General features: G+C 31.1%; 1 protein-coding gene across 3 annotated transcripts; it reads left to right on the forward strand.

Annotated features, from left to right (window-relative positions):
• The first annotated feature begins 236 nt into the window (after window positions 1-236).
• Window positions 237-7,973, forward strand: LOC122524704 (neuroglian). Of its 3 annotated transcripts, XM_043647096.1 has the most exons (12): window positions 237-379; window positions 1,541-1,620; window positions 1,729-1,752; window positions 2,511-2,643; window positions 3,170-4,585; window positions 4,668-5,744; window positions 5,830-6,150; window positions 6,237-6,456; window positions 6,547-6,703; window positions 6,787-7,050; window positions 7,396-7,488; window positions 7,661-7,752. In XM_043647096.1, the coding sequence occupies exons 2-11, from the start codon at window positions 1,563-1,565 to the stop codon at window positions 7,485-7,487; spliced, it is 3,762 nt and encodes a 1,253-aa protein (XP_043503031.1). In that variant the 5' UTR covers window positions 237-379; window positions 1,541-1,562; the 3' UTR covers window position 7,488; window positions 7,661-7,752. The 3 variants fall into 3 exon arrangements, with proteins under 3 accessions (XP_043503031.1, XP_043503030.1, XP_043503032.1); XM_043647095.1 differs by lacking the exon at window positions 7,396-7,488 and having other exon boundaries at window positions 7,661-7,973; XM_043647097.1 differs by lacking the exons at window positions 1,729-1,752; window positions 7,396-7,488 and having other exon boundaries at window positions 7,661-7,973.
• Window positions 7,974-15,414: the final 7,441 nt, after the last annotated feature.

Consider the following 15,414-nt stretch of genomic DNA (forward strand, 5'->3'; position numbering starts at 1 on the left):
TATACTTCTATATCATAGATAATATCTGAAACGATTCAATTTATAGCGCGCTTTTTTAAAATTGCGTATATTTGATGACTAACTTCAGAGTACTCCACCTTTCCATATAGAAAGATATATCGGAGAGGATTATCTGCGCATGCGCGAACAAGTAACGCATCTGCGTGAAACGGTGTTTTATATATAAGTAGTAGTGAACGTATATAATAGAAAAGAAGGAAGAGTAGGGGTAAATAGTGTTAGTGTAGATGTAACCGTGCACACGTACAGTGTTACGGTACCGTACGGTACGTTCAGTGCGCGAGTCGTTTGTTTTCGATAATGCCGTGGTAATGACAGGGATATTTGTGCATTAAAAATCAACTTAACGTCTGGATCGGTGAGTTGAATTCATTTAAAATCATTCTTAGAATATTACTGTTTATATTTAGAATGAAATAAAGTATGGGTGTTGGCCATTTAACATAGGAAATAATAGCAACGGTAGACAGCATCGACGATCGATTCTCGTAGCTTACAGCATCGCGGGTGTGCCCGTTTGTCTACACTGACTTGTACTGTTTTTCTTTCCTTTTTTATCCTTCTGACCCCAAATGGGAAAATACAATTTCGTGACAATGACTAATATCACATCGATCGTATTTTTTTATATATATATATATGATAATAAAACAAATACGCGGAATTCAAATTGCGTTTAAAGTATTACAATAAGTTTTTCGAGTCGTATACTTTCTCGATGATTTGTATACGATTATCTTATGATTTCGAAGGACGTCATGTTCGGTGAGATCATCGTAGAAATTTTTTACATTTTCCGTACGTATGAATGCATTCCTTTTTATAGAATACTTTGTTGAGATAGAATTTCGAAAATCGTTTTGATGAATACTTTCGTAATATATGTAAGAGGTGTGTTGTATGTTCAGCAGAAGAACGTGGATCGATTAAACTGTGCTCTATTTTGTTCCCTTTATACACGAAGCCTAGTACAAAACACAGTCTAACTAAATAGTATGACACATGTTGAGAAAGAGAGAGAGAGAGAGAGAGATACCTTACTAATTACCTAGAGTACGCCCAGTCTTCTTCGCGACCTAACTGATCCACTTTTATTTTTTTTTTTTTAAAGTACTTTTTTTTTATATCTCTTTCTCTCTTTAATTTTTTACGTCTCTCTTGATGATTTGATCTACTTTTACACAGTAGTAATTTAAATCGACAGAACAACCCCTACGCTTATTCTAATTGTATTCTAGAGCAAAGATATAGATTTCATACGTGTTTCCTGATTCTTACAAATCTTTTATGAATCTATTTTGCATTAATTTTGTAAAGAAGATAATTGAAATCGTTAGTTCGAATAATTTTGTAATTTAATTCACAAAGGATTATAAAAGAGGTATTAGAATGTTTTTATTAAACGATTATTTCTTTCTTTTTTTTTTTTTTTTTTTTCTTGTATCGATGATTTTTATTTCTATTTAACGCGTTTTTTTTTTCTTTCTGATAGAATATATTTTACTTTTTTTTTCTTCAGATAGAAAATACAAGACGCAACCATGACGAGATTAGCTGTATTCATAGTCATATCATTTGTACTACAATCATCAGCTATAAGTGAGTATAAAATTACACTTACTAATGCTTTACTTTCGATTTAATTCGATAAGGATTCAATTTCAAATAAGTTATTTAACGTGAATATATTTTGATTTTTAATTATAGTTCGTATCCCGGATAATGTAGAAGGTGAAAACAAATTTGTAAAAAATTCGCTATATGTAAAATCTCTCATTCTCTTTGCTGTAACATCTAATAATTTGCATCAAATTTTTTCAAACGTTTCGAATAATTTGATATAATTGTTTTTTTCTTTTTTTAAATGTAACATTGCACATATATATTCATATGTAATATTTCAATCAATCAATCTAGGTGTACATTCTCCAATCAAAATATAATCTTCGATCATTTATATTTCTTTGCTTCATTACATCTTGTATATGCTAATTGCATTTAGAAAGATTTTTGCTATGTAATTGCGAAGCATAAAAAGAAATTATTTTATCGAATCATCAAATTTATATTTCATCACACACATATATCCGTTCTTATTTATATAATATAAATGTTACTCCCATAGACCTGATCTATATCATAAAATATTATGTATATACATAGCAAAGTACATTATGAATATAAATTTTATATTAATTAAATTTATGTATTTATATATTGATTTAATTATATTATACAACCTATATATACATTATGCGTTGAATCATACACGATATACAACACAGATTTGATGTAGCATAAAATTACACGAATAAGAATCCTCACAACGGCACAAACCTTTTTACATTCCATCGTGTTACACATCCCACAATATTTTTATATTCGATGTACATTGTTATATATTTCTTAGAATACGTATCATGTTTATAATTTGTGAAATATTAATGATATAATTTTTATTAATATAAATTTAATATATAAATTAACAGTTCAGTCACCACCACGGATATCCAAGCAGCCTCCTACAGATGAACAACTTTTCCAAGTAGCTCAAGCTAAGGTCAATAATAACGATAAACCCTTCTTGATTGAATGTGAAGCGGAAGGAGAACCTGCACCGAAGTGAGTCTGATTTTTGTTGTTTCTAATACAAGCTTAAATCCAAAAGAGTACATTTATATATGAATTTCATTCATAAAATTAGATCTTATTTTAACTAAAACTAAGGTTCCTACTCTGCTAAGAAGCCAGAGTAACTGGTCTTAATTACTGGTATGACCTCATATCCTAAAGGGGTATAAAGTTACCACTACTGATAGATACTTTACTTTTACTAAAAGCTGACTCATATTTAGTTTAATCAATTTACGTAGATATTAAAAGTAACCAAATTTTCATTTGACGATTAAATTTAATTTATTTCATTTTATCCATATTTTTTTATAAAATTAATATAATCAAATGTAATCAATATCTCTCGCGTGTGTGATAAAATTTATAATAGCGTTGAATATGTAGGAAAATAAATTTTAATTTAATAGTAAATAAATATTTTAATTATTACAACGTAAATTAAATAAAAATACAAATGAATAATGTGTGTGTTTATAAAAAATGAAGTATATTAATGTTAATAATAATAATTTAGGTACCGATGGATTAAAAATGGAAAGAATTTCGAATGGCCAGCATATGATGATCGTATTTCTCAACAACCAGGAAGAGGCACTTTAGTCATAGCAAGACCTCGAGATGAAGATTTAGGACAGTACCAGTGCTTTGCAGAAAATGAATGGGGAATAGCTACGTCCAATTCTGTTTTCGTTCGTAAAGCAGAACTCAATGCATTTAAAGATCAAACTCCAATAAGTTTAAATGCTTACGAAGGGGAACCATTTAAATTAACGTGCCAACCACCAGATGGGTGGCCAAAACCAAATGTGTATTGGCTTATTCAAGATACAGCTGGTGCAATTAAATCGATTAATAATTCTCGTATGACGTTAGATCCTGAAGGAAATCTTTGGTTCAGCAATGTTACGAGGAACGACGCGTCTGACGATTTTTATTACGTGTGCGCGGCAACCTCTGTATTCCGAAATGAATATAAATTAGGCAGCAAAGTTTTATTAAATGTTATTTCAACCGGAGCATCTTCTAATCAAAATAAACACGAGCCTGTTAAGCAATACGTTAGTAGAAAAAATGAAGTTGCTCTACGCGGTAAAAAAATTGAATTATATTGTATATACGGCGGTACGCCTTTGCCGCAAACCGTTTGGAGTAAAAATGGCAGATTGATACAGTCAAATGATAGAATTATACAAGGGAATTATGGGAAATCGTTAATTATAAAGCATGTCAATTTTGAGGATGAAGGAACATACAGTTGCGAAGCGTCTAACGGCGTTGGAGATGCTAATTCGTATTCTATAAATTTACAAGTAATGGCAGTTCCATATTTCACGGTAGAACCAGAGATCATAAATGCAGCAGAGGATGAAACTGTTGAATTTAGATGCGAGGCAAGCGGTGTGCCCGAGCCAGACATCAAATGGATTCATAATGGAAAACCAATATCGGAGGCACCTCCTAACGAAAGAAGAAAAGTTACTACTAATTCTATTATCATAGAAAACTTGAAAAAGAAAGATACTGGAAATTATGGATGCAATGCCACCAATTCTTTAGGATATGTTTACAAAGACGTATACGTTAATGTCTTAGCTCTTGAACCTGAAATCACTCAACCTCCAAATGACCAAGCAACGGTCGAAGGCAAAACAGTTAGAATTACTTGTCGCGTATTTGGAGCACCAAAACCAATAGTTAAATGGGCTAGGAATGGTCAAGAATTAACGGGAGGAAGATATAAAATTATGGATAATGGTGATTTAGAAATAGAAGATATAATATTCATAGATGCAGGTAGTTATACCTGTCATGCTTCTAACAAATTGGGAGTAGTGGAGGCATCTGCAAATCTTGTTGTGAAAGAGCGTACAAAGATTACAGATGAGCCTGAAGATTATGAAGTTGCAGCAGGTTCTACTGCAACATTTAGGTATATAATATATTTATTTATATATATATGTGTATTGCATGCATTTATTCGTATATTATGTTATTTTATTTTTATTTTACAGGTGCAATGCAGTAACTGATTCTAGCTTAACTTTAACGATAGAGTGGTTGAGTAACGGCGAACCAATTGATTTTGAAATGGAACCAAGATTTGTACGAAGTACAGATTATTCATTAATGATCACAAAGACAACAGAATTAGACTCTGGTACTTATACTTGCGTTGCTCGTACCGAATTAGATGAAACAAGGGCACAAGCAACGTTGACTGTTCAAGATGTACCTAATGCTCCTAAATTAATTGGTGTTAAATGTATGTCTCATAATGCGATTATACAATGGACTCCTATGGGTGATAACAGAGCTCCAATTTTACGATATACTATTCAATACAACACAAGTTTTACCCCGGATACGTGGGAAACATCGGCAGATTTTGTACCAGCTACAGAACAAAGTTACAGCGTGGCAATGTCGCCTTGGGCTAATTACACATTCCGTGTACTTGCATGGAACAAAATAGGAAAATCTTTACCTTCATCGCACAGCGACATTTGTACAACTCTGTCGGATGTTCCTTATCGTAATCCAGATAATGTCATGGGTAATGGAACGACACCTCAAAATCTTGTCATTTCTTGGACTACATTACCGCAAATAGAACACAATGCGCCAAGATTTATGTATAGAGTATATTATAAAAGGGATAGACCCGAAGAACAATGGACTATAATAGATGTTAACGATTGGAAACAGCACAGTCTTACGATAGAAAATCAACCAACTTATCAACGATATAAAATTAAAGTTATTGCAATTAATGAGAAAGGAGAAAGTAAAGCTGAAGCCAATGAAGTATATGGATATTCTGGAGAGGATGTACCATTACAAGCTCCTGGAAACTTTACTTTGGTTACTGTCAAATCCAGTACATCTGCTGTGCTCTCATGGAACACTGTCCCTGAAGAGTCAGTGAGAGGCGAGTTGAAAGGATATAAAATTCAAACTTGGACGGAGAAAGAAGGTGAAAAAGGAATGCGTGAAATTGATATTAGAGGTAGCCACATGACGCGCGTTTTAGTTGACAAATTTATTCCGTATACAAAAAATTTTGTCAGAGTCCTTGCTTATAATGGAAGGTAATTTAAATTATTCAAACATATAATCTCTTAATTAAGCAATTAGGTAAATAAATTTTTTATCCATTGTTTTTTTTATATACAGATATGTAGGACCTCCATCTGAAACCTTAAGTTTTGATACACCAGAAGGTGTTCCAGGAACAGTACTTAGTTTTGAAGCTTTCCCAATGGGTTCTAGTGCGCTCTTTCTCGTCTGGTCGGAACCTGCCGAACCAAATGGTATTTTAACTGGCTACAGAATTTATTATAGGGTTGTAAATGGAACGAGATTAGAGTCATTATTAGAAAGAAAACCACATATATCAGATCCAAAAGCTACTAGTGCTAAATTAGCAGCTTTGGCACCTGATACTAAATACAGAGTCCACATTCGAGCTACGACCAAAGTTGGCGAAGGAAACGAGTAAGTTTCGTTGACCTCAAATTAACTCATCTAATAAAATACATGAATTTTTTCGATAGATAGTAATAATTTTTTTCCCCTCATAGTTATTTCATAGAAAAAAGGACACGTACTTCTCAAAGACCAGACGTACCTCAATTTACATGGGAAACAATTCCTAAAGAAAATGGTTATTCCAATGTAAGGATTATGTGGCAACCAAATTTAAATGGCAATCCTGGTAGTCACTTCTTTGTTAAATATAATCTAAAGGGTGAAACAATTGCTACTGAAACCGATCCGGAATTTCAATTGAACACGATTGAAGTAAGTAATTATAATTAATATAAATTATAATTAATATAAAACCATTTAATAAGCACAAAATTAATCATATTTCTTTTTTTTTTTATATAGGTTCGTGGACTTCAAAGCGGTGAAGTCTATGTTATGTCTGTAGTAGCTGTTGATGGGGATTATGTAACTGAAAGCGTGCCTCAAGAGATAGAAACCAGTAGCGAAGGCCCAATAATTCAACCCAAAGAAAATGTAGCAACAGCTGGGTGGTTTATAGGTAATACTTTAAAGATACAACAAAATAATTAATAAATAAACATGTGCATTTCGTGTATTAAATATGTTTAATAATTTATCCAGGTATGATGCTAGCAATAGCATTCCTTCTACTAGTTTTAATTATCGTCTGCGTAATTAAACGAAACAGAGGTGGAAAGTATGCAGTACACGAACGTGAATTAGCCGCTGGACGAGGAGATTATCCTGATGAAGGTGGCTTCCACGAATATTCTCAACCTTTGGATACCAAATCTGCCGGTGGTCGTGCGTCGTTAGCTTCATCTTCTCATCAAGATGGAAAACATCCAGAATCTGACACCGATTCTATGGCAGAATACGGAGAAGGTTTGTTTTTATATATATATTGCTATCAATTATTTAATTAAATATTTTTTTTATATATAAAATATAATTTCGTTGTAGAATATATAAAAAACAAAGCATGCTACATATCAATTTGTTCATTTCTTTTGTTACTTTTGCGATAAAAATTATATTTGATCAGCAAAAAATATTATTATAAGCTTCGTTTATATATTTGCCAGCTTGTGCACAATTTAAACGAATTACGTTCGATTTAATAACAAGATAGTTTACGCGATGTTGCATTTATTTCCGTATATAGCTCATATATTTTTTTTAATTTTTATTACATTCATTTTATTTGCTTTGTTGCTTAATTTAACGCAGAGGGTATGAACGAAGATGGATCTTTCATTGGTCAATATGGTCGGCATCGTAAACCAGAACCTAATTCACAAGCATTTGCAACGTTGGTGTAAGGTAGGTAAAGTCACATTTTTTATTTGCATTACATTATGCTTCTTTTAGCAATTGTTTTAATTTTCACATTAAAACACATTTTTATTCGTTACTTTTAAAAATCTTATTTAAAACATAAAAGTAAATGTGTGGATTTTCTTTTTACAATGTTGTTTATGTCTATGATTTATAGGGCCTTTCACAGAAGACGGATCATTCATCGGACAATATGGTCCTAAAGGCAGACCAGAGGAAACACCGTCCATTCCAACCGGAACTATGGCTACGTACGTGTAACCTCTCTAAATATCTCACGAAAAAAAGAAAAAACAAGAAAAAAAAATACAAGATAAAAGATCTTTTCTCATCATAGTCATGGTAAGGAATAAACTAAAATCCTTACATGCTGCAGCAATTTCGCTATGCACTTTGCGCTGGGCGCAATGTCCAACACTATACTGCCAATTTAGAATTTGCTTTTGGGTTTTATAGTTAACTTTAGAGAATAACAAAATTTTCATGAAAATTTTCGTGCCTGTTAAGAAGATTTGTTAACAAAATTTAAACGTATATATACACATACATATATGGCTTTATCAAAGTTATATTTCCTTTCTTTTCTTTTCTTTTCTTTTTTTTTTAATTAAGAGACTATTTGAAATAAATTTAAAACTCATTTTTAAAGTCTTCAACAAATGTTTAAAAAGAAAGAAAGAAAGAAAGAAAACAGAAATTGTACGGCATAGTTGAGAATCTTCTTTAAAGAAAAATTTAAAGATACGTTGATAAAATTAAAATTACCAAAATGTGTATACATTTGCACATACGATATATTATAACGCAAGTTGTAAATTTATTTAATTCATCTCTCTTTTTCTCTCTCTCTCTCTCTCTCTATCTATCTCTATCTTTCTCTTTCTCTTTCTCTTTCTCTCTCTCTCTGGTCAGTTGTAAAACCCAAAGACAATAGATGTTTTCATAGCGTGCAAGCTATTTATGAAAATAGAACTATAGAAACTAATCCAATATCTGTGGTGATATTTGACAAGGCTAGATTGAAAGCAGACACTTTAGCTTATTACAGGGTATCTAAAATGTGTTTGCATTATTCGAATTGCGATTGTATATGTATATATGGATGAAACAACAACAAGAAAATACTTTCAGGATTGCATATATCGTCTAACATTTTGCCTCACGTTTTATGTGTTCAAAGAACAACAAACAAAAAAAGAAACAAATCTTTATAATATTACCGAAATAATATACATAAAGGAAGAAGCATCCACAATGTGATAAATTAAACTAGCCTGTAGTATTTTGAAAAATACTTATCTAACACCAATGTCGTCTAATTAATATGGAAATAATTTTTTTTCTCTCAATGTTATTATTATATTATTACAATTATTATTATTATTATACAAGACTAGGTGGAAATATATTGAAAAAAAACAAAAAAACCAAAAAACAAAAGATAAAAGCTGCGTCACAATCTGGCCTCGACTGAATGTTACTTGTTCTTAAGGAAGAAGATCTCTTTCTCTAAAGGTCTTTAGATAACACAATCAACTTTTACTCTGCAGACAGAGGGCCAAATTTATTGAAATTATTAATAATATCTATGATTATTGTGTGCACTCTTGCACATTGATCACGGATACGAGCAAAACGAAAATATATTAAAAGAAAACGAAAAAAAAAAACTAAAAACTAAAAACTAAAAAATAAAAATAAAACAAAAACTGTATCAAACATATTTAATATAATATTAACAAAACGTGTATACACACATACACATACACACAAATGCACTATAGTAGTTAGATATCACAAGGCCTCTAATCGTTGCTTTTTGTATGTGAAACATGCTCTAGTTAAGATAAGACTTTTTTTTATGTCGACGAAACTTATTTTCTTTATTTAGCAAGATTGATTATATTATATAATCCAAGAGAGACATAATATAAGATTTATTATTTAATTAATATATATATATGAAGTATTGAGAATATATTAAAGAGACAATTATATTAATAAACAAGAAGATGACATAAAAGATCTGACAAGAATATAAAAAAAAAAAGAAAACAAATGAAAGAACACAAGGCAACTATTTTAAGTAATATTATTATGTTTGATTATATTATTATAGTATACTGAGTATTTAAAAGAGAATTAGAACGACTTGTTATTTTTGTTTTGAGAGTACATGTACAATTAATTAATTAATTAATTAATTTAGGTTATTGAATTAGTACGTTTCAATGAAAATATGCGTACAGGTTGTCTGCAAATATGTGTCACGAGCAAATATGTTAGGTACAAAGGCAGAGAGATCGAAAATGAAAAAAAAAACGGTACAAAATGTATAATAATTATAGAAATGCGAGATAATTCATAAAAGAAAAGAAATAAAATATATAAATATACTACTTCAAAATAAGATATAAATTTCAGCTTATCAAAAAAAAAAGAAAAGAAAAAAAGAAAAAAAGAAAATAAAACAAATAAAGATAAAAATATAGTACAATTTTGCCTCCGAACTATAAATAAACGTCGAAAGATTTATCAAGATATTTTAACCGAAAAATAATAGCAAAGAAAAGAAAAGAAATATCCTCTTTGGTGCTGCACTTTAAAAATGTTTTTATCAGAAGATATTTGTTAGGACCTTTTTTGCCGATTATCCTGTACAAATGACTTTGACGTCGATAATACAAAATGAAACAATTATTGTATACGCGGGTGCATTATAAAACGAGAGAAAACTTATCATGTATATAAAAAAAGATCATACAAAATGACACTAATTACATATAACAATATTATTTAAATGCCAAGTTCATTCGAAAGATAATGATCAATAGAAATATATATATATGTATCACATAAAGTACTGATTTCTGATATATTACTTCCATTGTTAGTCAAAGCGTCGTATTTTTAATACGCTCGACGTCGAAGTCATACGATTATTAATAGTTATAAAATACGTTTTTTCATGATTTTAATATATAAATATATATACATATAATTTTTTATATCGGATTCCCCGTAAATATTTTTCGAAGGAATCTCACACTCTATCTCTCTCTCTCTCTCCCTATCCCTATCTATCTATCTATCTATCTATCTGAATAGAATTAAAAAGAACAAAACTTTGAATCTCCACGAATGTATATTAAAAATATTTCATTATATTTGCGTAAACTTCCAGTATATATATATACACACACATACACACAGAGACACACACACGACAGTATATAAACGATTTATCGAATTTTTTTATACTTTTTATTAATTTTTTTATAACGCATGAACCATTTTTTCTTATTTTTGTTAATGCCTCACGCCCCACCCCCCTCCCGCCCCATTCTTCTATAAGACGGATTAATATGTATTCCGAAGTTTATAATCCTACTGTTATAAAGTTGCGCCGAAGAAACATCAATGCTCCTCATAAATCAATTTATATTTACTAAATAGAACGAGTCGTCAGATTTTACGTTAGAGACGAGTATTATTTAACAGCGAGCTAATGATTTAAGTATACGTGTTTTTTATTTTCTTTTCTTTTATTTTTTTATTTCATTTTTATTTGTTCGTTAATAATGTTTAATCTTATCCACGTGCATATTATAATAATAATAATAATAATAATAATGATATTTGTTACGAAGTTGAAAACGTTATATTATATAAATTAAACAGATTATTATTATTATTACTTCGCTTTGTTTTATGCAATTGAATATATAAAAAAATGTACGACTTATTATTGAATAGTATTCTCTCATCGTAATAAAGATTGGATAAACGCATGTTAATTATTATTCGTAGAAAGGAAATAATAAAAAACAAGCGTAATCACACCGACTGACAAAATTGAAAGTTCGATGCATATTTTTTGTTCTTAACATGCGCTTCATCCGTCATCCGCATATTGTCACTGTATATTAAATTATTATAATTAGGATAATAATAATAATAATAATAATAATGATAATGATAATAATAATAATGATAACAATAATGTTTTCCGATATAAAACAACAATAACAAATGTGCACGCGAGAGAGAGGAGTATTGTCAGAACAATTATAAAAAAAAAAACAAATCATACGTCGTACTCTCTCTCTTTTTTTCCTTTTATTAGAATTAATTTTTTTATGAATTAGAATAATTTATAAAGAAACTTTTATTATAACGCAATTTGTATTGTCTCGCTCTCTCTCTCTTTCTCTCTCTCTCCTTTGTCGTATTTTTTCTTGTAAAAGAGCAACGATTATTGTCAAAAATAATATAATAATACTAGGTTATATAAATGAAGAGAGAACGAAAGAAGAAAATTATGAAGAAAAACATTCGTTATGTAATTCGTATATAGAGATAATACATTTTAATATTTAAGTTATTCGTTTTCCCGCGACTTCGAAATGCGCATTCCAAACGTACGTCCGTACAATATCTCCCATGTCAATGAAAAGAAAAAAAATAAATAAATAAAAAAAGAGAAATAAATAAAATCTACTCAACGAAATTATTATTATTGTCATCATCATCATCATCATCATTATCATCATTATATCTATTTCTTATAATTGTCAAATTGTAAAGACAAAATATCGCAGGTGTATATCCTACTTTCTCTAATTTTGTAAATTCTTATTAACAATTTTCCTTTCTTTTTTATTTTTTACCGAATTTAAATATAAAAAATATCTTATGTTCTCTAAAACTGTAATTCATTCTTATAAATGTAAATTTATATTAAAAAAAAAAATGTTCTGACATATATATACTACTTTTTTTTTTTACAAGAAGAAATTACAAGATATGAATAAGTGTGCATATGTCAAAGAATTTGAAATCAAATCTTACGGCTAAGCAATTAATCAAATTTACAGGCACACACGCGTTTTCGAATTCCCACTAGGTAATTAACAAAAGAACTAAAAAGAGAAAAAAGAAAGATTAGTAAAGGGGATCACTTAAAGGCTCGTTTGTATCGGTTTCGAATAGGAGGCGTGGGAAGGGTAGGAGGGGGCTTAACAGTAGTCGTAGAAAAAAGAAAAAAAGGAAGAAAGAACAAAAAAAAAAAAAAAGTAAATCATAGTTCTGTTCTCAGATCGTATCTACGACCCCCTGCAGCCTTTTTCACGGCTCCCCAACCTCCTCCTCCTCCTCCTCCTCCTCCTCCTCCTCGTTATATTCTCTTCGCCTTTTTGAGATGAGGGGTAGTAGTAGAAGAAAAAACACAGAAAAATAAAAGAAAGTAAAAGTAAAAAAAGAGAGAAAAAAAATTAAAAAAGAAGAAATTAGAAGAGGGGAGTTGGCAGTGGTGTGTGGTGTGTGGTGGTGGTGAGAGGAGGGGATACAACAGAAGCTTGAGACAGTCGTGCGGACAGAAGTCGAGCGAGATGTGACCGATAATGTAATTATGCGGGACAGGTTTTTTGTGCCGGTACTCTAACTTGATCTCCAGAGAACAGCCGTTCTCTCCCCCATCCCATCATACCAACCCCCTCTTCCCACTTTCCCCGCCTCACCATCAGCACAACCATATTTCTCCTCTCTCTCTCTTTCTCTTTCTTTCTTCTCGTATATTCTTCTTCTTCTTCCTCTTCTTCTTTCTCCCGAGCACCACTTTGTGGTGAGTGTTTTCTGCGCATAGAAATCGACGAAGATAAAGGGGGAACGTTTATCGAAAGAGAAACAGGATTAAAATGAGAGAGTATATATCCTTGGCTCTTTACGAGAATGGATAAAAGAAGAAGAAAAAGAAATTCTTTTTCTGTAAACCACGATCCATTGGCCGTTCGTCATCATCTCGCGAAGAAGAAGGAAGCTCAATCGGTTATATTACTTTAACTCGTCATAATATAATTATTTTTTTACCTGACGTTTATTACACTCATTTATATATTAAAAACTTAATGTATATTATTATATCATAGGTATATATTAGTATTTATGCATGGGGTTTTCAAACTAATGGAAAGTGTGAACGTTTCAATCCAAAGAAAGTCGACTCGATTTGAAATAAAGCGTGTAAGCCCCCAAGGAACCGTTTCAAATCATTCGGAATAGATTTATTTGTATTTTAAACGTAACTTTCGATATGATCACAACCCAAGAGAGAGAGAGAGAGAGAGAATCCTTTTTTTTCATCTTCTTCCTTTCTATCCTTTTCCTGTTCTCTTTTGGCAAGACGACGGTGTACACAATGGTGTTGTAGTAACGTTAATTTCGATATTATATATATCTGTTTCTTTTGCCTTTTTATTTATTTTTTTTTCTTTTTTTATTACGATGTTTACAGATCGTAAATAAACGTAAAATCTCGATTCTCGAAATAATTTTTCACGCCTCTCCTATAGTCGTCGTATTTAACCAGCGTATCTCGATGGATACAAAAGAAAAAGGCATCGTTTCTTGAAGAGGAGGCATAGCGATGATTCTTTCAAAATTGTTCCCTCCTCTTTCATCAAAATTTCACTCCACGCCTATCCAATTCGCTACAAATCCTGAAAAGAAGACAAATAAATAAAGGGGAAGAGGATGAGGAAGATGAAGATGAAGAAGAAGTTAAAACGGCAAGAAATTCAGATGGGTCTACAATGGACCATTTGTTAAGACGACCAACCATTCGGATGTCAAAATACAATGGCCACTATTATTGGCTATTCATTGAACATGCTTCCTTCGATCGTTTGCTTGCTCTCATAGACAGAAAGAGAGAGAGAGAGAGAGAAGGAGAAAAAGATTCGATACAATCTTAACTGTTTTCTACAGATACTGACTGAGAGGATTCACTTCTAACAAGAATGATGTCTATTTTATCTTCGAAACCTTCTCCCGTGACCTGTCTCTATCCAAAATGAAAATAAATCGAAATGTACGATAATAAATCTTTTCCTCGCCTACACAATCATCTTCTTCCCTTATGTTCCTAATAATTCATCTATAGTTTTCTCCTCTATATCAAATTTTTCCTTAAATATTTATACAATATATTTTCATGTTTGTTTCTTTTTTCTTCTTTTTGGTTACTTTCAAGCTCTGTAACCGATGATGATGATGATGATGATGACGATTTACGATCGTTTTCAATCAACAAACGTTCATATTTTATATTTGCGTATTAATAATTTTGGATATAAAAAAAAATATATATATATATATTTTTGTCGTATCCAAAGAAAGAGGTGGGTTTTATCTCGAAGCACCTGTAGGGGAATCCATCGGAGACGAGGACTTGGCAACAAAGCAATTCGTGACGTTCTTCTCTTTTCTTTGCACACGATTCTCAACTTCTTCTTCTTCTTCTTCTTCTTCTTCTTCTTCTTCTTCACGCACGCACCTATACCGGTATATTGGAATCAAGAATATTGTAGTCGCGATCGAAGGCATCCATCTGTAAGATTACCTTCGAATTAACTTTAAAGGATCTATCATCTCTCCGAAGACGGAGTAGGTTGTTCTTTTTTCTTCTTTTTTTTTTAGGGGTGGAGAGAGAGAGAGAGAGAGAGAGGGATGAGGGCTTCATAAAGATAGATTGAGATTGCACGATAACAAGGATAATACACAACGATTATTTCGCTAGATCATTGCCAAGAACTGTTGTCATGGGCTGACGATGCATTATGATTAATGAAAATAACGTTAAACTTTAATTACAATGACGATCTTACTATTCATTGAATTCTATTACTGTAAAAATGATTTTTAAAACATAATTTTAATGACAAACACATTTTTGCGAGTTGTTACGAATTGAAAAATGATCAAATAATTTATCCCTTTTTTTGCGTTTTAACGAAAGTTTCGTAGCTTCTTTTATCTTCTTCTGTTTCTTCTTCTTCGTCATCATCATCATCATCATCATCATCTTCTTCTTCTTCTTCTTGTATTTTCCATCGAGGCGAGAAAAATGTTCGC

The sequence above is a fragment of the Polistes fuscatus genome, unplaced genomic scaffold (genome assembly GCF_010416935.1).
Source record: "Polistes fuscatus isolate 324 unplaced genomic scaffold, CU_Pfus_HIC Scaffold8, whole genome shotgun sequence".
In the NCBI taxonomy this organism is placed as follows: Eukaryota; Metazoa; Arthropoda; class Insecta; order Hymenoptera; family Vespidae; genus Polistes; species Polistes fuscatus.

Bases quoted from the DNA above. Each gene is read 5' to 3' on its own strand.
- LOC122524704 (XM_043647095.1), top strand. From the start codon at position 1,563: ATGACGAGATTAGCTGTATTCATAGTCATATCATTTGTACTACAATCA. The intron at 2,644-3,169 runs GTGAGTCTGATT...ATAATAATTTAG, and splicing joins GAAGGAGAACCTGCACCGAA to GTACCGATGGATTAAAAATG. The intron at 6,457-6,546 runs GTAAGTAATTAT...TTTTTTATATAG, and splicing joins TTCAATTGAACACGATTGAA to GTTCGTGGACTTCAAAGCGG.